The sequence below is a fragment of the Lepus europaeus genome, chromosome 18 (genome assembly GCF_033115175.1).
Source record: "Lepus europaeus isolate LE1 chromosome 18, mLepTim1.pri, whole genome shotgun sequence".
Lineage (NCBI taxonomy): Eukaryota > Metazoa > Chordata > Mammalia > Lagomorpha > Leporidae > Lepus > Lepus europaeus.
In genome coordinates this window covers 3,792,492-3,815,639 of record NC_084844.1, presented here as the reverse complement: position 1 = coordinate 3,815,639, position 23,148 = coordinate 3,792,492, and the positions used below count along the sequence as shown (strand labels likewise).

At 64.8% G+C, this 23,148-nt stretch overlaps 1 protein-coding gene across 5 annotated transcripts in view; it reads left to right on the top strand.

Annotated features, from left to right (window-relative positions):
* The window catches only part of SEPTIN9 (septin 9), a 136,600-nt gene that overhangs the window by 63,473 nt on the left and 49,979 nt on the right, over nt 1-23,148 (top strand). For 4 of the 5 annotated variants that reach the window (XM_062215569.1, XM_062215571.1, XM_062215572.1 and 1 more), the window contains one exon: nt 14,386-15,021. In XM_062215569.1, the coding sequence (XP_062071553.1) occupies nt 14,386-15,021 (636 nt within the window). Of the gene's footprint in view, nt 1-10,272; nt 10,292-14,385; nt 15,022-23,148 lie in introns of those variants that run through there. The other variant, XM_062215573.1, reaches the window with a different exon arrangement.

Genomic DNA, 23,148 nt, shown 5'->3' with positions numbered 1-23,148 from the left:
AGGACGGTCGCCAGGGGAAGTGCAGGCCTGGAGGTGGTGCTCCTGTCCCTGGGCCCCTCCTGCTTTCTCCACCTGCTGTTTCCTGGGTGCCCAGGGCTGGAGCTTGTCTCACAGTGCCCCCCCCCCCCTTGCTTTGTGCATAGCTACAGCGCCCTTCTGTCACCATGCAGTGCAGGGGGCGGGGCTGGCTTGCCACCACCAACAGTCTCAGGTTCTCGCTGGGTACGGCCAGCACACAGGGGCAGCAGGGAGGCCCTGAGGACCAGGTTCCAGGGATCCATGTTGATCCCAAGCCCGGGATAGCCCCACCTTCCTGCCTGGCCTCTCTCAGGGCAGGGCTGTGTCTCTGCCCCTGTCAGTGGCCGGAGCCATGGGCTGCGTGTGCAGGCCGGGGGACGTCCAGGCGGCGTCATTTTTGTTGTGCCCGTCCCCGAAGGCCAGCGGGGCGCTGGGCTCCTGTGCAAGCCCGGGGGAAAGTGGCCACACCGCAGCTTGCTCCAGCACCCTCTTGGTTTCTCCCAAATTCGGAGGCCCTCGGAGCTGCTGTGCGGCTGCGTGCTGGGGCTCTCCCTCCAGCCAGAGCGGCCCCCCCTTGGCCTGCAGGCACCCCCCGGCGCCAGGGGCATTTCTGGGCTCCGGCTGGGCTCTGGCCGTTTTGTTCCCCCGGGACGGAGCCTGGAGACCCCGTCCAGACGGCACCGGCAGACGGTCTAGAAGCTTCCAATGTGTGGTCACTTTCAAAAGTGCTGCCAGTGCCCTGAGGCTCAGAGGAAGACCTCGATTTCAGTGGGGAACATAAACGCAGGCCCACAGCGACTCCCGGGGCGCCCGGAATGGCCGGGAGTGAGACCCCACCCCGCCTCTTCCTGGGGTTCTTCCCTGGGTGCCTGAATTACCCCTGCCGTCTCCTGCCTCCCCAGGAGGGGCGTGGGGGACCCTGCAGGCGCGCGGTGGGCCTCCCCAGAGAGCTGCCCTTGTCAGGGAGAGAGTTTCTGGTCCATTCTGTGTTTCCCAGGCAGGACTCCCCTCCCCCCAAAGAAAACGTGCCCCCCCCCCCCCCCCCAGTGCAGGGGCGTTGGGTCCGAGGACGTTCCACGTGGGTGGGCAGTTTCCCTGTGAGGGGCGGGCCAGCCCCTGCCCTGCATCCCCTGGGGACTGATATCTGCAGTAACACAGGATGAGTTTTCCTGGCTCCAGACCAGGCCTGGAAGGGCCGAGTTCCCTGCTGGCCTCCGCCGGCCCCTGCCCCTTGTCCCCCGCGGAAGGTCGGGCGGCAGCGCGTGGTGCAAACAAGTCGGGCTTGGGTTTTTTCCTTTAGTTCAAAGCGAAGTGCTGGGAGCCCCCTGCCCACCACCCGGGCAGTGGAGACGGGCCAGGAGGGCGTCGGTGGGGGGAGGCTGCTGCCTCTTCCATCTGTTTGCTTCGCAGCTGGCTGTGGGTGACAGCTGAGTGCCAGTTCTGTTCTAGTCACTGTGTCCAGGAGAGGGGGTGGAACTCAGGAGGGCTTCCTGGAGGAAGGGCCACCTAACCAGAGACCGGAGCAGGAATTTGCCAGGTGTTCGACCCTGGCCAGCTGCTTTTGGTTCTCTGTGTGGGAGTCCCTGTGTGCCCCCACCTGGCGCAGGTGCCTTGGGCAGGGAGGTGGGAGGCGTGGGTGGTGACCTGGGGGGGGGGGACTTCAGGAGAGGGTGGTTTCAGGACCCAGCCCCATGCGGGGGGAGGGGGTGCCAAGCTGGGGTGAACGGCAGCTGACGGTCAGCCGCGGGGGATCCTGGCAGAGGCCCGCTGTGTGTTAACTTGGGAGGACGGAGCTGCCCAGGCGGCTGGGTGGAAGTGACAGCTTTTTTTCTTTTTCTTTTTCCAAACTACAAAAGAAACCTCAGGGGCTGGGCCGGGGTGGGGGTGGGGAGCCTGGAGTCCCTGCAGCTGGGGGTGGGGACAGTGGTGAGGGACTGGGGCTGGGGGCGCTCAGGTATTCAGTGGGGGAGAGGGGCTCCCGTGAGCAGCTGCCCTGGAGCCAGCTGTCACTGCTCTGGCCTCCCTCCCTCCCTCCCTCCTGCATTCTTTGTCTGACCCAAATCCCAGCCTTCCAGCTGTCCCCCCTCCCATACCCCCACCCCCTCCCCCGCCCCATGGCCCCGCCCCTGACGGATCTTGTCCTTTCTTTTTCAATAATGAGCACCCACTGCGTGCCAGCGCCAGCCGTGGCCGTGTGCTGCGTGTGCGAGGTGTCTTAATCCCCCGGGAGCCTGGCTGGGTGGCCGAGGCCGAGGTGCCGGCTACAGAGCCAGGTCGTCCGGCCTCACTCCTGTACTGAGCACCACTCCCTGGCTCCCTGCCTGGTGCCACCTTCCAGGGACTTGCCTTGCGTCTCCCTGGCGGGCTGACCCCTGCTTGGGTGCGATGCAGCCCCATGGGGACAGCGGGGTTCTGAGCCAGCTTGGGAACCAGCAGGGTGGCCGGAACACCGGGGCGGGGTGGGGGAGTGGGGACAGTGCCCGCTGTGGCAGGGGCTGTTGCCCCCAGAGGGGAGCTGAGCACAGGGGGCGGAGCCTCTGGCTCCCGTCGTCTCCCTCCTGCCTGACTGAGATGCTGAGTGAGCCGTCTGCCCCTCTGTCGGCCCCTCCGGGGCTCGGTTCCCCCTCCGGGCCTCTGTCCCCCCTCCGAGGCTCGGTTCCCCCTCCGGGGCTCTGTCCCCCCTCCGGGGCTCTGTCCCCCCTCCGGGGCTTAGTTCCCCATCTGTTAAATGGGACGAGAGTCATTCACCATCTGAGGTGGTGACGGGATGAGCTCAGGAAGTGTGGACGGCCACGGGTTGGGCGCAGCAAACCCTTCTCAGACTTCCGCGTGCCAGGCAGGATGTGAGGCCCTGGGGGCGGGGGTGGGGGGCGGCAGCGGCGACTGTGACCCCCGGCAGGAGACTCCTGCCTGCTTCCTGCAGCAGGTGCACGAAGCCAGCCCCTGGGAAGGTTTGGGGACTTTGATGGCCACGCCCCCTTGTCACACAGGAGCTGTGGTGGCTGAAGCTGGTCATTGTCCTTGGGCGACTGCCAGGAAGTGGGGGCAGCTCCGAGGTCTCACCAGGGCTGTCTTGGGGGCTTCCTTCTGGTGGGACTCCCAGGAGGGCCTGGAGGTCCCCCGGGGGGCGGGTCATAGGCTTTGTTCCTCTCGTGTTTTTCTGTGTTTTGCAAGTGTTCTGCACAGTACTTCATTGCTTGGCATGGTGAGGGAGAAAAGGGATTATTTTGAAAAGTTTATTCTGAGAAAAAAAGGCAACTCCCCCAGCCGCCCTCCCTCCAGGCTTGAGAGGCGCTGGGGGTCCCCAGGCCCTGGCTCGCTCTGCCCGGCTCGCCTGCAGCCGTGGGGCAAGTGGGCCAGGGCCACTGCTGTCCCTCCATCCCAGGCTGACCACCCTGTCCACGGCTGGCCAGGCCCCATCCGCTGAGCCGGGCTTGGCACCTGCTGGGCCAAGTTGGCCCCGGAGTGAATGTCCCTGGGAGCCCGCGGCAGACCTTGAAACGGCCCTTGTGGGGGTGCTATGTCCGGACTGGAAGGGACCTCCCAGTCCAGCCCTTCCTGTTCCTCCCCAGGAAACTGAGGCCGGAGGGGTCATCTCCCGCCTGGGGTGGGGCGCAGATGGTGTGCGCTTGCCCCCGGGCCACTGGAGGCTGAAACTTTTCCTCTCTGGTTAAGAAGAGGAGGAGGCCTCCGCCTGCAGTCCTGTGGGCGACAGGCTCTCCCCGTGCCCTGCCCCCAGCGCCTCTCACAGGCCTCTGGCTGGGGGCTCGGGTCCCTGCTGCTCATTTCTAGACACCTGGGGGCTTGGCCCTCTTCTTCCTCTTGCTCTTCCTCAAGTTGTATTTATTTGAAAGGCAGAGTTAGAGAGAGAAGGAGAGACAGAGAGAGACAGAGAGAGAGAGAGAGGGATGGATTTTCCATCCACTGGTTCACTAGATGGCTGCAATGGCAGAGGCTGGGCCAGGCTGAAGCCAGGAGCCAGGAGCTTCTTCCGGGTCTCCCACGCGGGTGCAGGGGCCCAAGCACTTGCTGCTTTCTCAGGTGCATTTGCAGAGAGCTGGATTGGAAGTGGAGCAGCTGGGACTCGAACCGGCGCCCATAGGGGATGTCAGCGCCGCCTTTACCTGCTTCGCCGCAGTGCCGACCCCTTGGCCCTTTTCTCACCTGATGTCCCTTGCAGCTGCTGGTGGGCAGGACCCTGCTGCCTGGGGCTTCACAAGGTGGAGTGGTGATTGGCAGGCAGGTCAGAGGTCATGGGACAGCTGACTGCAGGAGGGGTACCTGGGTCAGCCAGGGAGCTCTCTGCACCCAGGGTTGTAAACAATTCCTTGTCTTTCCTTCCCTGCCCCCTCCCCCCAGCCTCCGGCACAACAGTAGGGTCTTCTGTGTATGGGGTGGGGGTGGTCCTGAGGGGGTTACCCGTCCACCAGAGCCAAGCAGGTCGTAGACCACAGGGTCCCATGTTGCCTGTCCAAGGGACCATGTCTGGGCTGCCCCTCCTGGGGAGAAAGTGCAGGCTGTACAGGGGGCCGGCGCCCCCTTAGGAGGGTCTTTCCGTGAAGCCTTGAGTGCGAGACCCGATGGGCACGTGGAGGTTCCAAACGTGGGCAAGAGCAGGCAGAGAGCAAACCGTTTGCAGTCTGGAAGCTTGGCGGAGTGGTGGGGGTGGGCACAGCGAGTGCACGTGACCAGGAGGGACCTGGGCACCTGGCGCCATCCTGCAGGGGAGGCCCCGGCCATGGGGAGCACCTGTTGGGAGACGCAGGTGTGGGCAGGGCTGGCTGCGGCCACTTCCTCCCGGCTCGCCGTCCGTGGCCGCTCCGTCTCTCTCTGTATCTGGCGTCCCCTTGTAAGACGCTGGCCACTGGGTCTAGAACGTAGACCCCGGGTAGCCGCCCCTGCGGGTGGCTGAGGACAGCTTCACGGATCCTCTGCTTTTGGGCCTGTTCGGTGGCTGCAGTGGCCGACCCTGGTGGGAACAGAATGGCCAAGGCTTGGGTGAGTGGGATGAACGTTGGGGAGGGCAGGACCAGTCCTGATGTCCCAGGCTGGGTGACTGGTTCCGAGTGGCCTGTGGTTCTGTGTGTGCCGTGGCACATGGCAGTAGGGCTCTCTATGCTGTTGACTGGCTGTGTCTTGGGAGGGGACCAACACCCTTCCCCTATACACCCGCTCGGCTCCCCTCTTCAGTGTGGGTGGAGCCGAGGTACTGGTGCCTGCCGCCCGTCCTGGGGACCAGTGTCCAGCGCTGGTCATTCTGGGGTCAGAGGCCAGGCAGGAGGTCCAGCCCCTCCCCCAGCCCCCATTCCCAGGAGGCAGAACCGCCCCGGACATCTCAGTCTCTCCTTCCCCAGTCTCAGCCCTTCTCCTCTTTGGGCCCCACCCCCACCTCCCATGTGGAGACCCCAGCCTGGCCGGCGGCTCCCTGGGGAAGCCTAGGATTCCACCTGCTCCCAGCCGCACCCCTGCTGACTTGGGTTTCCAAGGAGCTTCTGGAGCTTGATGAGCTTGGGGTTTTCCCCAGGGTCTGATGTCCCCTGTGGGGCACAGATGCCCCCCCCCCCCAGTCTGCTTGGCGTCCTGCTGTGGCCTCTCCTGCATGGCAGGCCCCACCCTGTGGCTCCTCTTGTCCTGGAGGATGGAAACTAAGCCCCCCCTCCCCCCAGCCTTAGGGTCAGCAGACACCAAAGCAGGCGAGTGGCTTAGGTCTGTGCAGAGCTATAAGGTCCCTGTCCTCACCCCCACGTGCGGGAGCACGGACCCTCGACCCCTCCCTGGCCAGGAGGCCTGGGGAGCAGCTGGCCCCTGGGTGCTGGCTGACCGGAGCCTGAACTCTGCTCCCGGGGTCACCGCCCCCTGTAATTAGGGTGAGGCTGGCTTGGCCTGGGCCCCCAGGCCCGCACGGAGCCCTCGGAGGCCCCCCTGCCAGCGTGATTAATAGATGCCTCCACCTGGGCCAGGTGGCCCCTGGTGCTGGGTGGGTGTTTTGCATTTTTAAAGTACTTTTATCACTTCCCCCAACAGGGGAGGGGAGGGGGAGGCAGGGGGCCCGCCTCGGGCTGGGCACCCGAGGAATGGCCGCTTCCTCGGGCACAGGACCAGGGAACTGGACCCACGTGCTGACCCCTCCCATGCCATAGAGCAGATTCTGACCGGTCCTGGTCCCTCGTGGGCTGACCACCCGTGGGCAGGGCCAGACCAGGAGTCCCCGGGCAGCTGTGTCCTGGGAGCCCTGAGGGGCCTCTGCAGGTGGCAGAGAGTGCACTGGAGGTGGAATTTGGGGGAGCTTAAAGTCAGGGGGCAGGGGTTGGGGGCCTGGGGCGTGGGGACGAGGAGCAAGGGGTGGGTCGCCAGGCGGCGGGGGCTCGGCTGTGGCATGCGATGGAGGGGCTGTGCTGTGACCTGGAGCCAGACCCTAGGTTCTCACTCCGCACAAAGGAATGCTGTGGTGACGGGACGGGGTCGTCTGCGGCTCCCCAAAGGCTGTGGGAGCCCCAGGAGAGCCGTATCCCTGGGGTATGTGTAGCATTTGGGGCTCCCCTGAGCCCCGTCATTCCCTTCCCAGTCCCAGACCCGCCCCCGTCCCTGTAGCCTTCGGGGAGGAGCCGCTTCTCTCTGGGCTGCCCTGGTGGCCCCAGCCTGAGCCGCGAGATGCCCCTCCTGTGCCCAGCGTCCCCTCACTCGCGGCTGAAGCCCCTTCCTCCCCTGTGCCCCCTCCCATGCCCGTCACTTTCAGTGAACGATCAGGGAAGCCCAGCATCTTAGAGCCACTTCTTTTTTTTTTTTTTTAAAGATTTTGTATTTACTTATTTGAGAGGCAGAGCTACAGACAGAGAGAGGAGAGACAGAGAGAGAGGTCTTCCATCCACTGGTTCACTCCCCAGATGGCCGCAACAGCCGGAGCTGGGCCTCTCCAAAGCCAGGAGCCAGGGGCTTCTTCCAGGTCTCCCACACGGGTACAGGGGCCCAAGGACTTGGGCCATCCTCTGCTGCTTTCCCAGGCCACAGCAGGGAGCTGCGTTGGAATAGGAGCAGCCGGGACTCGTATGGGGTGCCGGCACTGCTGGCAGAGGCTTAGCCCACTGTGCCACAGTGCTGGCCCCCTCTTAGAGCCATTTTTAAAGTCCCTCTGGGATGGCCCCATGGGCACAAGGTGATGGCAGGAGCGAGCCACGGACAGTTCTGTCTCCTGGGGAGGCCTGGCCTGGAGCGGGGCTGCCCTTGGAGCACTGACCGAGATTCTGGCCTGGAGCGGGGAGCGCTGGGCAGCTGTGCCTTCGGGGGCCTCGAGGGGGCTCCTGACCCTGGTGGGGACAGACTGGCCACAGCCAGGGCAGCCGCATAACCCAGCCCCCTGTGAACCCTTGGAGGGGAGAGGACGTGGGGAGTGATTGGCGTGGGGAGCCTGGGGTGGCTGGGGCCGTCCCGGAGGGCGGGGTGTCTGGGTGCCTCGACCCGCGGGCGTGGACGTTGGGGGCAGCCCCGCGGCCTGGCCAGGCCCGCCGCAGCCCCCTCTAGGGCAGCCTTCTCAGAACCAGTGAATCATCCGCAGGAAGTGGCTTCGGAAGCCGCAGAGCTCTGCCGAAGCTGAAGGGGCTGACGCTGCAGGCTCCAGGCCTCCCCCTTCCTCCCCAGGGTCTGTTGGTGCGTCTGTCTCCTGGGACAGCCGAGCTGGGGGCTGGAGGCAGTAGGACGGCATCCTCTCACAGCTCTGGGTGCAGGCCAGGCGCACAAAACCAAGGAGTGGGGGTCCCCGTGGAGCCGGGCTCTGGGGGACAGCCTGCTGCTTCGCGGGAGACTTGTCGCTGGCACCTTCTCCATCAGGCCGTGCCCTTCTCCCCCGTCCCCGGGTGGCTGCCTCCTGTTCCATCTCTCACAGTGGCCTCGTCATGGATTTAGGGCTCATCCGAATCCAGGAGGCTCGTGTCCAGACCCTAAACTGTCCTGCGAAGATCCCTGTGCCGAGTTGTGCCATGTTTACAGGTTCTAAGGGTTAGCATTTATTTATTTACTTGTTTACTTATTTGAAAGGCAGAGAGAGAGATTTTCCATCCAGTGGTTCGCTCCCCAAGTTCCTATAACCAGGGCTGGGCCGGGCCACGGCCAGGAGCCTGGAACTCCATCCGGGCCTCCCGCGTGGGTGGCAGGGACCCCAGTACCTGAGCTGGAGTGGGAGAGGAGCTGGGACTCAAATCCAGGTCCTCCCCCGTGGGGTGTGGGCGTCCCCGGGGGCACCAAAGGCCTGGCCCAGGAGCTGGAACTTAGAGCCTGTGGAACATTCGGCAAACCCGTCGCTGGTCCTGTGCCGCATGGAGCAGACTCTGCGTGGCTACAGAGACCCCACTGGCCCCTTTCTGTCGTGGCTCAAGGCGGGGGCAGAGGCAGGGGGTTGGGCTGTGTCCGCACTGCCAGGTTGTCTGGGGGCTTTGTCCAGCGGGGGACAGCAGCACGGTGATGCTGGGCGAGGAGGCCTGGGGTCCCCAGGGCCAGCTGTGGACCGCAGCGGCCGCTGCCTGCCCTCCTGCTCGCGCCCGATGCTGCTGGCGGCCGTGCCCGAGGCTGGGCTGGGGTCCCTTCCAGGGCCCCTCCGGCGCTTGCCGAGGGAGGGAGGGAGGGGGCTTGTTTCCTTTCCTTGGCCTCATCTGGGAAATCCAGCCACAGGGCAGGGGCTGGCCCACCTCCCAGCGTCATTCCAGAGTGGGCTCGGCCTCCTGGGTGGGGGCTGTGGTGGCAGGAACCCTGGGGTGCCTGCATCCGCCAGGTCAGGGGCAGCTGTGGCCAAGAGAAAGCAGCCTCCTTCCGGCACCCAAGCCGGGGCCATCATCAGACTGGACGGGTGGGCGGCCTGGGCCCTGCCGGGGGCCGACCAGGCTCCCCCGGCTCCTCCCTGGCTGCAGAGACCCCGGCAGGGCAGAGACGCACGCGTGGGTGTGGGGCAGCGGTTCCTCCTTGCCCTGGGAGCAGGGACTGTGTGGATGGGGCCCCCAGCACCAGCCTCCGGCCAGCCCGGGGGAGTTCATCAGCTGCTGCTGCCCAGGAGTGGGGAGGGGGCAGAATCTGGTGGGGAGGGGCGCTGTGGGAGCAGTGCCCTTGCTCTGTCTTCCCAAACCCTCCCCGGCCTGAGACGTCCACCTGTGGCCCCCTCCAAGGAGGAAATCTTCCTCTGTCTATGTGGACGTCGCCTGCTGTCCCCGTCCGTGTTCTCCTGGGGCCCAGGGGCTGCCGGCAGCCCGCGTACCGACTTCCCTGGAGGCTGCACGCTGTCTATTTTTAAGGCCTTCCTTTTGGGCTGTTTTGCTTCCTGCAAACACTGCCCGCCCCATCACCGGCTACATCCTCCTCCGGGTCCTGAGCCTGCCTGGCCCGAGTCTCTCTCTTCACCAGGGGGACCGCAGACCACGCCACTGGGTGCCCGCGCGGGGTGGGGGTGGGGCATGAGACTCCAGGTCTTGGCCGAGGCTTCAGTGTTAACTCCTTCCTGCCTCCAGGCTGGGGCACCGGGGCGGACGGCTGTCAGGGGAGGTGGGACTGACAGGGGTAGGGCTGCAGGTGGGCTGGCCACACCCACCCCCGGGGGCACGGCCAGCCTGCCGCACACTGTGCCTGTGCCTGGTGCTACCTTGTGTCGCCTCGGCTCCTGTGGGTGATGCCGGCTCCTGTGGGTGATGCCGCCGCGAGACTCAGAAGTGTGCTGTGGGCGTGGCACGCGCTGCTGTCCCCGCCCGACTGGAGGGGCTCCCCAGCCCAGGGGCCGCCCTTTAGCTCCTGGAGTTGTCCTCTGCCCCCTGGGTGTCCCCTGGGCCCTACGTCCCCAGATCTGGTCCCGCCTTGTGGCAGCCATGGGGACCACTGGCCAACTGGGTCAGGGCTGCTCTTCTGTCTCCCTTGCTCCAGTGGACGGCACCGCCACCGCCTCAGATGGGAGGTCCCCCTGGCCAGACTGGCGCCCTGCCCGGCTGCCTGACCGCTGCTGGTCCTGAAAGGGGTGTGGGGAGGTCAGCTGCTCCCCTGGAGCCCATGGGCTGCTGGGGGTGGGGTTTCCCTGAGCCCTCAGAGCAGGGAACAGGGCCCGGCCTCCCTGGCGCCGTCTCTCTGGGTTCCCTGGCCCCTGACCCGGCCCTGGGGCAGCCCTGTTTGTTCAGGGACAGGCTGAGCCTCGCTGCCGCTGGAGGAGACTGGCCTGACCAGGGCCGGCATTCCTGGAGCCGGAGCCGGAGCTTGACCCCGTGCAGGCTGCAGCTGCAGGGGCCCCTCCTGCGGGAGCCCCACATGGGTTTGTTTTGACCTTGGTCTCGCATTTCTCCGCAAGACATTTGTCCTGGGCTCGAGCCGGGCTTTGAGGCCTAAGGTTGCACCAGGAAGTGCTCGATCCGGTTTCAGGGCCCGGAGAGTATTGCAGGCAGCTTGCGGTCAGAGCCGAGCCTTAACAATGGTCCCTTGTGCGGCCACACATTCCTCCCTAAACAGGCCCAGACCCAGGCTGCGGCTGCTCAGCCCCGGTGGGCACTGCGGGAAGCTCTGCACTGCAAGGGGGGTGGGGGGTGCTGGTTAGGGAGGGCCCGGGGGGGGGCCGGCCTGGGCCTTGGGGGCAGCAGGGGACCGGGAGGTATTTCCCATCGTGCTGGGTTACCCCCCCCCCCCCAGCTTGTTCGCAGCAAGGTGCGCTTGGCACAAACAGCGCTGAGTGTTTAATCCCTGAACGGCTCCAGCGGGCTGTGTGCAGTGCTGGCGGCAGGAACACCCACCATGGGCCCAGCCGAGGGTCATTTCCCCTCGGCGCGGGCGTGCGCAGGCGTGTGCGTGTGTGTGTCCGCGTGCAGGCTGCACGTGTGTGTGGGACGTGGGATTCGGATCTTTGCATGCATCTTGTATCCTGCTGTGTTTACTTCGTACTTGGGCATTTTTCATCCTCCGGTGTGTGGTTCTGACGACCATGCAGACACCCGGCTGGTGGCCGTGGCCGTGGCTGTTTCCGTGGTTCTAGCCTGCTCATCCATCTCTCTCTGCTTCCGATCAAACTCTTGGGAGTGAGTCCCAGGGGCCAGGGATGCTTCGGGCAGTGGGCAGGGTCTGATCCGGGCCTTATGGGTTTGACATCACAGAGCAGGGGCGTGGGCTGCCCTGTGGGGTTGGCTGTGTCTCCCCCTCCCAGGGCCAGTGCAGACCGTCTCCATACTCTGGCACAGAAGTCCCCTCTGGGTGCCCTTTGGTTGTGTTGACTTCCTGTGGACGGGGGAGGAAGCTGCCCAGTGCTTGCCCCATTGCGCGGTGAAGGGCCCATCGGGCAGTGACTGCCAGCTGGTCCCCCAACCCGATGCGCATCTCACATCCACTCGTGGCGCACTCCTGCTGGCTTCCGTGGCCGCCCACAGACCCCCTTGGCTGCCGCTTCCCTGCAGGCAAGGGAGATGAGTCAAGTGGAAAACACCTGTCCCCGTGGGGTGGGGGAGGGGCGTCTCCGGAGGAATCCAACCGGGGAAGGGGCCGGCCGTGAGTGGGGGCGCTGGGGAACCTGGTGGATTGTGGGGGAGAGGCTGAGGCCTAATTGTTTCCAGCCGGGCGCTCTAGGGGCGGCAGCTCCCCTCACAAAGCTGCTTGAGACGCCATCTCATCGCTGTCAAGTGTTCCCATGGGACTCTCCGCCACGTTACTCCCTGGATGGCTTCTCCCGCCATCTGGGGGTCTGGGTGATTCCAAGAAGGAATGGGGGGTGGGGCTGGGTGGGGAGTGGGGTGACCTGGGTGGGGGGAGGGCCTCCCCCTCCACCCCCGGCAGCTGGGCAGAGGCCAGGGTGAGGCTGGGGGCGGGGCCCATCCCTGGGCCGCCTGCGGTGAAAAACCCACTCCTGGCTTTGGGGAATTTTCTGGAAGCCCCCGGGGAGGGGGGGGCTGGAGAGTGGGCTCAGGGCCCTGGGGTCCTGCTCAGTTCCCCAGGGCCCAGATGCTCTCCACAGCTCATCAGGTGGTCAGGAGATGCTGGAGGAGCCCTGGGGGCTGTGGGGGCCGGGACAGCTCTGGGAAGAGGCTGGAGGGAGCCGGGTTTGTGGGGGCTGGGACTTGAGTCTTGAGGGCAGGGGGAGCTGTAGTGTTTGACGGGGCGGGCGCAAGCTGGGGCCGCTTCACCCAGCTGGGACTCGTGTCTGGGACAGCGGATACCCCCAGGACCGAGCAGCCCCTCCTCCGGCCGAAGTCTGAGCAGTGGCCGCCCCGGTGGGCAGGGCTCCCTTGGGGGACCAGTCCTCTGAGGTCGTCCCAGTGGGGGTGGGGTGGTGCTGGACAGCAAGCTTGTCCAGATGACGGAGCCAGGCGGCAAGGACAGTGGCCTGAGAGGCAGGTGTGCTTTGAAAGCACAGGGTGGCTGGGGAGAGCACGCATGTGTGTTCACACGTGTGTGTGTGTTGTGTGAGGCCAAGGTGAGGGGAGTGAGCCACGCAGAGGTCTGGAGGAAGGAGAGGCCCCAGCCAGGAGAGGGGCCTCTTTGTTCCAGAATGCTCTGTGTGTGTGTGCACACGCGTGTGGGTCTGACTGGAGCTGCTCACTGCATGTGGCCTGTAGCCGCCACCAAGAGCACCAACCAGCAGGGCCTTTGGCTCAGTGCGGGGTCACCGGTGGGGATGCTGCCAGGTGGGACTCCCAGGGTGGGGCCTCCTGCGTGGCCTGGGCAGACCTGGGAAAGGCACTCACCAGTCTGGGCTCTGTTCTCCAACTTAGCCATGAGGACCTGTGCCGAAGGTGGGCAGGGAGAAGCCCCCCAACTTGGGAGAGGTCCCAGGACAGAAGGGCAGCAGTGGGCTGGAGGCAGGGGTGGACCCGATCATCCCCCGAGAGGGAGCCACACGAGGACGCAGTGTGGGCACCGAGTATTGGGCTGTGGGCAGGGCCAGCAGCTCTGACTTTGCGCTCTGTTGATGGCCCCACAGAGGGCGGGGGGCTGGCACCTCCCTGGTACCCAGGCTCAGGATGCCGCACCCCCAGCCGGCGTGCATCACCCAGCCTCATCACAGGCTGTGCCCGCAGGCAGCACGGCCTGGGGGTGCGATTTTGAGGACTGTGGGGTTCAAGAGGGGCTCATTTGGCCTCGTGCCCACAGCTATGGATCAGAGCTGCCGCATGCAAGTCGGGTTTCCCGACTCCTGTGACGTCATCTCTGGCCACCGTGACTTGTGTTCCTGCGGGGCACTGAGCAGCAGGTGCCCTGAACAGGGCACGCGGTGACTCCCTTTCTGTGGCCTGGGGGACAGTTGAGCTTTAATGACCCAGGGTTTTATCCCCTCCTCTGCCCACCAAGGAGCGCCGCCCAGGGTTCAGAGCGGGTCCCCCAAGTCCTGGAAGCCCGTGGTCCTGGGGCCCAGGTATCAGGCATGTGGCTCTCCTCCCCTCCGCCCTCCCCAGCTCCTGAGGCACACGCCCCGGCCACCTGCCTCTTGGCCGCCCCTGGCCTCTGGTCTCTTCAGGGAGTCTCTGACCGTGGGCAGGACGAGGGCTGTGTTTGCCTTTGGAGGAGAGAACCCTGGAAGGAGGGCTGCTGGAAAACTGTGGCTGGGCGCTGGGGTGCAGCTGCCGGCGCTTGTCCCTGTGCACAGCGGGAGGACACTTGGGAGAGGGCCGGGGAAGGTCTGCCACGTGGGCCGCGGAGCCCGAGCAGCTGGTTCTCGTTGGCGTGTGGTTGCTGGGACTGTGGGCACGGCACTGCCTCGGAGGGAGTGATCCCGGCCGAGATGGCAGCGTGGCCGGGCGGAAACGCCAGCCAGGGTGGGTGTGGGGGGCGGAGGTCCCGGAGCTCAGACGAGGCTGGGGCCTGTGAGTGCAGCCTGAGCCGGGGCCCTGGGCGGTCAGCGGGTGGAGCCTGGCCGCCTCCGTCTGGCTCTGCCTCTTTAACGCTCAGCCTCAGTACCCCCCCACCCCTGCCTCAGTTTCCCACATGTAATCAGGGGCGTAATCATGTTCTTTAAGTCACCGGATCGTTGCGGGGGGCAGGTGTGGCTGGGCACAGCAGACACCCCAGCGTCAGCCATTGGTGTTCGGGTTGATTTGCGGTTGCCATGTGGTTGTGATTCTGGTTGGGGGGCGGGGGTCATGGTCATCTCGCCGCCTGTGTGCCGGGGGTGGAGGTGAGGGATAAGGAAGCCACAGCAAGGGGGAATCAGAGGTTCCCCGGGAGCCAGAGCCTCGTGCAGATGGAGCCGTGCCCTCACGCCGTGGTGGTGACAGGATGGGGGGGGGGAGGTCCAGCCTCAGGCTGGTGCCTTAGGACGGGAAGTCCCCCGGGGCCCTGGCTGTGTGCCCCAGCCGTCGATCTGCCGGTAGGCAGCACCCCCGGAGTGCCCGCCGCCGGCTGGCCACTCACCACGACCTCTTTGTTTTTCAGCCTTGAAAAGATCTTTTGAGGTCGAGGAGGTCGAGACGCCCAATTCCACTCCGCCCCGGAGGGTCCAGACTCCCCTGCTCCGGGCCACCGTGGCCAGCTCCACCCAGAAATTCCAGGACCTGGGCGTGAGGAACTCGGAGCCCGGAGCCCGCCATGGAGACTCCCTGAGCCAGCGCTCGCCCAAGGCGTCCCTGCGCAGGGTGGAGCTGTCGGGGCCCAAGGCGGCCGAGCCCGTGTCCCGGCGCACGGAGCTCTCCATTGACATCTCGTCTAAGCAGGTGGAGAACTCCAGCGCTGCCGCCGGGCCGGCCCGGTTCGGGCTCAAGCGGGCCGAAGCGCTGGGCCACAAGACGCCGGAGCCCGCCCCGCGGAGAACGGAGATCACCATCGGGAAGCCCCAGGAGGCCGCTCACCGCAGGATGGAGCCCCCGGCCTCCAAGGTCCCCGAGGTGCCCACGACCGACGCAGCCCCCAGGAGGGTGGAGATCCAGGTGCCCAAGCCGGCTGAGGCGCCCGCGTCCCCTGTCCCGCCCCAGATGCTGGAGAATTCGGAGCCCGCCCCCGGGGCCCCGCTGCAGAGCAGGCTGGAGCCCAAGCCCCAGCCGGCGGCTGAGGCCCCGCCCCGGAACCAGGAAGGTGAGTGGCAGAGGGCGGGGTCCTCCCCGTGTTGTTGGGGGGCTTGGCTGTGGGGTTTCCAGGGGAAACGCCACACGTGGGTGGGGGAGCGGCTAGCATACAGGGCCGGGACGGTGGGGCCTCTGTCCCCTGGTGACACCAAAGGGGACTTGAGTGAGCCTTGGCAAAGGATCTTGGGGTGCAGGGGCCCCTTTGCTGGTCATTGTGGCCCCGGTAGGACCTCTGTGGTATGGGACGTCGAGGGCCTGGCTCGGGGAACCAGGAGTGGTACAAGAACCCGGCTGGCTTGTAGGGGGTGGGGAAAGGCCCTGGGCAGACTGGCTTGCCCACTCTGGGGGCTGCCTGGGAGGGGCCTATGCCACTCCTGAGGTGTTTCCTGAAGGTTCCTCCTCTTCCTCTTCCCCCTCCCCCCCCATCCCCACCCCACCATCACCACCACCCTGGAGGGGAGGCTGGGACCAGAGCAGGAGCACTGGATTCTCACCTGGAGCACCTGCCGAGGGGCCTGGGTCATTCCCGAGGGACGCTGCAGCCTGCAGAGCCGGCCTCCCTCCCTCCACTGAGCAGGGGTGCTGGCTCTGTGGGCCCTGTCTAAGGTCCAGCCTGGGCCCCCCGAAAACCAGGTCTCAATTATGGGCAGGGGACTTGGAAGTACTTTTTGAGTTGAACAAATAAGAACATCCTTTTTTTTTTTTTTTTTAAGACAATGTATGTATTTATTTGAAAGGCAGAGGGCCAGAGAGAGAGGGAGAGAGAGAGAGAAATCTTCCAGCCGCTGGTTCACTCCCCAAACAGCCACAGTGGAGCCAGGAGTCAGGAACTCCATCTGGGTCTCCCATGTGGGTGCAGGGCCCAGGCACTTGGGCCATCCTCCACTGCTTTCCCAGGCCATAGCAGGGAGCTGGATCGGAAGTGGATCAGCCGGGACTCAAACCAGCAGTCTGATAAGAGATGGCAGCACCACAATCGGAGTTGTTATTTACTGTTTTATTGTTTTTAATTGTGATGAAATATACCTACCATAAAATAGACCATTTTGGCCATTTAATAAAATTTCGAGAGGCAGAGACAGAGCGAGCTCCCATCCGCTGGTTCATTCCCTGAACACCCACGAGGTCTGAGCCGCAGCGAAAGCTGGGAACTCCATCCAGGTCTCCCACATGGAGGGGCCCAGTCGCTCGAGCCGTCACCTGCTGCCCCCCGGGGCGTGCGTTGGCAGCAGCCGGAGGCAGCCGTTGCATGAAGGCACCCACCGTGGGCTGCAGGCATCCTAAAGCCCCACTTCCCTTTTTAGGAATTTTTAAGTGTGCAGCTGAGTGGTATTACAAACACTCACGTGGTTGTGCAACCATCACCAGCATCCATCTCTCCCACCGGTCCTGAAGCTCTGGCCCCACTGGTTCCCACTTCCCTCTCCCTCCTCGCCCCACAGCCTGCCCCCCACTTTCTGTCTCCGTGAGCTGGGCTCCTCTGGGGACTTGGTTTAAGTGGAATCCCGCGGCGTGCGTCCTTGTCTGATTGGCTCCTGGCGCTGAGCAAATGCAGGGTGCTCAAGTCTGGCCGTGTCGCGGCAGGTGCCGGAGAACCCTTCCTCCGTCCCACTCCTCGCTGACGGACACTTGGGCTGCTCCGCCCTCTGGCTATCGTGAATAGCATGCGGTGCACTTTTCTCTTCCTTCGTGGCTGAGAGTTTCCAGTGGTCAGCGGAATCGGGGGCTGGGGCCTGGAGGGGTGGGGCGTGGAGAGCATCGCTCCCCTTACTTGCTGCACGTGGTGCCTACATCCCTCCCGCTCACGTCTGCCTCAGCAGGTCAGGGGCCTGGTACCACAATGGCGTCAGGACGCAGGTGTGGGCAGTGTTTGCAGAGTGACCGCCTACTCCCGCTGCTCTTTGTGGGTCCATGACCTCCGTGGGAGCCGATGCGCCCGCCGGAACACAGTGTTCACGCTCTGCTGAATCCAGGGGGCTGGGGCTACCCTGGAGGTGGCCCTGGCCCTAGGGGATGGACATGGGGCTTCCGCTCAAGGAGGCAGTGCCAGGGGACGCACAGGAGCGTCTCTCTGTGGTCACCTCGACTCTTGCTCCTGAGGTCCCTCTGGGGTCAGATCACACCGCCCTCGGCTCCGCTGCCCAGCCCCTGGGCTTCTCCCTCCCAGAGGGTGTGTGGGCTGTGGCTTGTCTCCACCGCAGGGCTGTGGGTGCCACGCGGGCTCTCCCGGGGCCCCAGCTGAGCTGCTGCTCCCGGGCTGACCCCCTAGAGCCCAGCCCTGCTGAGGTCACAGTCCCCGCCCAGCCCCACACCCCTGTGCCCTTGCCCTGTCTTCTCTTGATCTCCCGTGTCTTTCCCCACAGCCCCTCTGCCCTGACCTCCTGCCCCCGCCCTGGCCATCTTCACAGCACTGCCTAGTGCCTTCCTGGAAGCCCAGCCATCCCCTGACTCCCGGGAGGTGTCCATCCTCCTGCGAGACACCTCCTGTGTGGCTGGGGTTAAATTATCTACACCGCAACCTTGTTTGCTTCACTAGGCTTTTTTAGGTTACAAGTTGCAGAAGGGCCGCAATTAGACGCGAGCAACATTTTGCTCCATAGTTGCATTCTTCAGAGACTGCTCATACCCCTCCCCCGCCCGCCTCCTTCTGGGCTCCGGAGGGCGGGGCTGCTGCCGGCTTTTGTGAGGCATCCCCTAACACAGACCTGGGACAATGTCACAGAAGGGCCTCGCTGAGGAGGTGGAGCTGGGTCTTCGGTGGCTCCTGCCCAGAGAGTTGGCGGCATGCCCCCAGTGACCGAGCCGGTGCTTCCCTGGGCGCCTTCACCCCAGGGGCACCAGGTGTCTGAACCACAGGTTGATGTCGTCACCCTGTCGTCCCCGTGTGGGCCAGGTTGCCTATGGAGAGTGCCCGGGGAGAATGGGGACCCGGCTGGCTGCGAGGGAGGGAGGGGGACCCAGAACCCTGTGCTGGGTTACCGGGCTCAGCGCCCACGCCAGCCTTCTCCTGGAAGGGTCCTTGGGGTCCTTCCTGGTCCTCTCGGATTCCCGGTAGGGGCAGCCTCGCCTCCTCTCCCTGTGTTCCTTTCTTGCCTTTGCCTCCTACATGGGTGCCTCCGAGAGGGGCTGGGCGGGAGCACCCAGAAGCCAGCCTGCGAGGCCGGGCTGCTGGCTCAGGTCTCCGGGAGCCACCCCCTCCGGCTGCACGGCACCACCGTCCAAGTTTCCCCGAGGCTGCCTTATAAGGCGGGCACGAGCCACACTGGGTGCTCCCTGGAGCCCGGCCGAGTTCTGGGCTGGGTCCCAGCCCCCGCTCTGAGCCGGCCCAGTCTCTCAGGGAGCTGAGGGGGGGAGTGGTGGGGCTGCGGGGTCCGGGCCCTGCAGGGGGGTGTCAGCTCCTCCCTGCGGCACAGTGGGAAGACTCAGTGAGGGGCTCAGCAGTCTGCCTGAGAATGTTCTGGAAGGACTCTCGGATGTGGAGGCTGAGGGGGTCGGGCCCCAAGCCCTGCTGGGTGGCGTGGCTCTTGCCCCGGAGGTCTGTGCCAGGCCCCGGGTCCAGGGCTGGGGACGGGAGAGGCCGCAGGTGCAAGGGGGGTGGTGTTAGTCCACGTTGGTGGCTCCCTGGGGACCCAGGCAGAGGCAGGGGGAGGGGCCCAGGGGAGCTGGGTCTGTGGGTGAGGAGGCACCGGCCCACGGAGGGGACGTGCCAGGCCCACACGGGCAGGAAGGATTGTTCCAGAAGCTCTGGGTGGGGATGGGAGTGCAGGAGGAGGGCTGCCGTGCGTTGAGGGGGGAAGGCCCCATGGTGGAGGCCCCCGCCCCGATGTACAGGACGTCCACACTGGGGGCCACTCCCGGTGGGGTCTGCCCCTCGTCTACGCAGTCGTCCCCGGCGCTGGGCAGGCGCCGGCGGGACTAGGCTGGGGTCTGATGAGGGAGCAGAGGACAGTCCCAGGCACTGCTCCAGGCCCTTCCCCCGCAGGGTTCTCTTCTGTGGGGGGGGCCTCCCACCGGCTGCCCCCCCCCCCCGGGCGGCGCCTGCCTGAGCCCCTCCCCCTGCCTCTGCCGCCCGGTCCTGCTCCTACGTTGGAATCAGGCCTCTCTCCCCATGTGAGATCAGACACGCTCCTCCTCTGTGCCTCCCTGGAGCAGCCCAAGTGTGTGCAGGATGTGTGTGGGGGATGGGAGGACCTCGAGGAGGGGTGGCCAGACCAGGTGGGATCCTCCAGGGTGGAGGGCAGCGAGACCAGAGCCTGTGTTTTGGGCCCAGGACAAAGAGCTTCTCCCCAGGCCACCGGCAGCCCAGCTGTCTGCCAAGGCCAGCGCGGGAGGGAGGACTGCCGGAATGCCGGAGCAGCTGCCGACTACCTTACACAGAGCCGCGGGGCTGCAGCTGCCAAGGCTGCACGCGGCTCCACCCACCGTGGCTTTGTGGGCCAGGCCTGGACACACGGCACTGGGTGAGGCAGACGGGGCTGACGGAGCAATGGTCTGTGTGTCCACTGCCCGGGGGTGTGGCCAGGCCGCTGGAGAGAGGGCACGCTGCGCTCCGCAGGAGCATGGAGGCAGGCGGCCCTCGGGATGCCACGTGTTCCCCCGGCCCCACGTGCCCCCTGTGGCTGCACAGCTGAGACCTTTGGGCTTGTGGTGAGCCCGGCAGGCGGCCTCCCAGGTCCCAGTTCACTTTGAACCCCGAACAGAGCTGTGGGTGAAAGCTGAGTTGCTCTGGGGGCCGGCGCTGTGGCTTAGTGGTTAAAGCCACCTGTGGCGCTGGCAACCCTGGGCACTGGTTCGAGTCCCGGCTGCTCCACTTGCAATCCAGCTCCCTGCTAATGTGCCTGGGAAGGCAGCGGAGGATGGCCCAAGTGCTTGGGCCCCTGTACTCACGTGGGAAACCCAGAGGAAGCTCCAGGTGCCTGGCTTTGGCCTGGCCTAGTGCTGGGCGTTACAGCCATCTGGGGAGTGAACCATGGATGGAAGATCTCTCTCTCTCGCTCTCTCTCTCTCTGTAACTCTTAAAAAACGAGTGACTTTTTTTAAGAGTTGCTCTGGTTGGAGGAGCAAAGCTGAGCCCCCACCTTGGCCACCCCCACCCCTGCCCACTGCTGCTGCTGGGAGCACCTCCTGGACCCCAGGGCTCCGAGGACCACAGTGTGGTGCTCCCTGGTCTTGTCCAGTGCAGGCCAGAGAGGGGAGGTGACTTGTCCGAGGTCACATGGCCACTTACACCACGCCCGGGTCAAGCTTGGGGAAGACCCTCCTCCTGCCTGGCCCAGCCCACAACTTGGAACCAGAAGGGGCCTTGAAGACCCTGTTCCATCCCCCTGCTTCCAGGTGGCCACAGAGGTTCCACGGAAAAGGCAAAGGATGCTGGGGCAATGTCCGTTCATTTTTTAAAAATTGTGCATCTCAGTCAATTTACAAAAAAGATTTATTTATTTATTTGAAAGTCAGAGTCACAGAGAGACAGAGGCAGAGAGAGAGGTCTTCCATCCACTGGTTCAATCCCCAGGTGGCTGCAATGTCCGAAGCTGCACCAATCCGGAGCCAGGAGTCAGGAGCTTCTTCCAGGTCTCCCACTCGGGTCCTGGGGCCCAAGCACTTGGACCATCTTCCACTGCCTTCCCAGGCAGGAAGAGGAGCAGCTAGGACTCGAACCAGCGCCCATATGGGATGCGGGTGCTGCAGGCGGCAGCCTTACCTGCTACACCACAGCACCAGCCCCTCAAGTCAATTTTTAAAAAACAATTATTTATTTGAAAGGCAGAGTTATAGAGAGGGGGACAGACATAGTGGAGGGATATCCCATCAGCCGGTTTACTCCCGAAATGGACGCAACTGCTGGGGCTGGGCCAGGTAGAAGCCAGGAGCCACTGGTCACTGTGAGACAACAGAAGATAAAGACCATGTGACACTGGAGAGCTGGCCTGTCACTCCCACTCCCCCACAGTGTGTGGATAGCCAGGCGTGTTTTGTTTGTGTCGTCATTTAGGGTTTGTGCTGAAGAGTCCGGGTTTCTGCAGCCGGCTTCATTGTTCCTGTGTCCAGGTTGAGCCTCCCTATATGAAATCTGAAATCTGATGGATTTTCGGACGAGGGATGCTCAGTGGGCAAAGTCTGTGCAAATATTCTGGAACAACGAAAACTCCGTGACCTGCCCCTGGGGGAGGGTTCAGCCACCTGCACCGTGCCGTGTGTCCAGCACGGCTGTCTCGCAGTGGGTCGGGGCGGGCAGTGGCACTGCCACTCTGGTGCACTTGTTCCCAAGGGTAGGTGATGCAAGAGGCCATAGTGGACACCCTCACACATATATTCGTGGCCGTGGGATGGGCCCTGCAGCACCTGGGGCTGGGCCATGTTGCAGGCAGGACTTGGGGACCCACGCATTGGAGCCGTCATCTCCTGCCCCTGCCCCCCAGGTGCAGGTCCGCAGGAACTGGGGCCTCAAGCCAGGGGCTCTGAGAGGCGGCGCTGGGCTCCAAGCAGTGTCCCAAGCGCGGTGCCAAACGCCTGCCCCGATGCTAACAATCGCCCACACCCGTGTGCCGGCTGGTGCCCGCGTCCTCTCCCAGGTGTCCGCCCTGAGCTTCATCCAGGCGTGCTCTTCTGGAGGGAGTGTTGGGGCTGGCGTCGTCCAGTTCTCAGCCTGCGCCCCGGGTGAGGCAGAGCTCTGCCCGCCCAGCCGTCGCCTGTGCGATCAGTTTCCACGAGCTGGGATCCGGAGTCTGCGCAGACAGCCACGAGTGGCCGTGGCCTGGGCTGCGGGTGATTGTGTGTGCAGGGTGAGTGTCTGGGGTGTGGCATTGTGGGGGCGTGGCGATGCCGGGGCATGACAGCATGGGGGCGTGGCCATGTGGGGGTGGGTTATGGCAGTGGGGTGTGTGTGTGTGTGTGTGTGAGACAATGCCTTGGTGTGGTGGTATGGGGGCGTGGTGATTCATGATGGGGGGGCCATGGCAGTGGTATGTGTGTGTGTGAGACGGTGCCTGGGCGTGGTGGTATGGGGGCTTGGCGATGCCTGGGTATGACAGCATGGGGGGAGTGGCTTTGTGGGGGTGGGGTGTGGTGGTGTGGGGTGTGGCCATGACGAGGTGTGTGTGTATGTGTATGTGTAAGCCGATGCCTGGGCGTGGTGGTATGGGGGCGTGGCGATGCCTGGGTATGACAGCATGGAAGGCATAGCCTTGTGGGGGTGGGGTGTGGGGGTGTGGGGTGTGGCCATGCAGGGGCCTGGTGGAGTGGGGCTGTGGCCATGACGAGGTGTGTGTGTGTGTGTGTGTGTGTGAGCCGATGCCTGGGCGTGGTGGTATGGGGCGTGGTGATTCGTTGGGGGGGGGCGCGGCAGTGGTGGGGGTGTGGCGGTGTTGGGGTCGGGTGTGCTGTCTGGAATCTCATGCCTGTGGTGTGGGCTGACGTGTGTTCCGGCTTCTGTTGCGACCATCTGGGGAGCGACCCAGCAGATGGAAGACCTCTGTCTGTCTCTCTTTCTCTGTAACTCTGACTTTCAGATGGATAAGTAAATCTTTTTTAAAAATTTAAGTTTTATTTAAACACAAACCAGAAGACACTGGTCATCCCGCATTCCAGAGTCGCCATGACTTGCCGTGTGAGACTGGCCGGCCTGGCACGTGGGCTGGACGTGGCTGGGCCCAAGGTGGGCAGAGGCCGGGCTCAGGTTGCTGCTGGGGCGGAGCCAGCATCCCTGTGTGAGCAGGGCCTCGGCTCAGAGGGTTTTCTGGAAAGGTCTCCGTGCCAGGGCTGTTTGTTTGTTCAAGACTTGTTGAGAGCTGCGAGGTGCCAGGCCCGGTTCCAGCAGCAGGAATTCTGGCCAGGACGGTGAGCGAACGTCTGCATGTGGATAAGAGACTGGCCCCAGCCCTGCACCTGCCTGGCCCTGCTGCTGCCTCTGGTTTCGGGGGTCCGAACCTGCTGCGCGTTCAGGCCCTAAGAGGTGCGGTGGGCTGCGCCTGCAGGAGGAGGCAGCAGGTCCCCCGTCCAGCCCGGGACTCTGCTGCTCACGTTTGGCACTGCATCAGGGCCCCGCCCGTCCGAGTGGCGTGTGACGGGGAGGGCACGGCACCGGACAGCGGGAATCCACAGGGAGCAGGAGGAGTGAAGGGGCCTCCGAGGTCCCTTC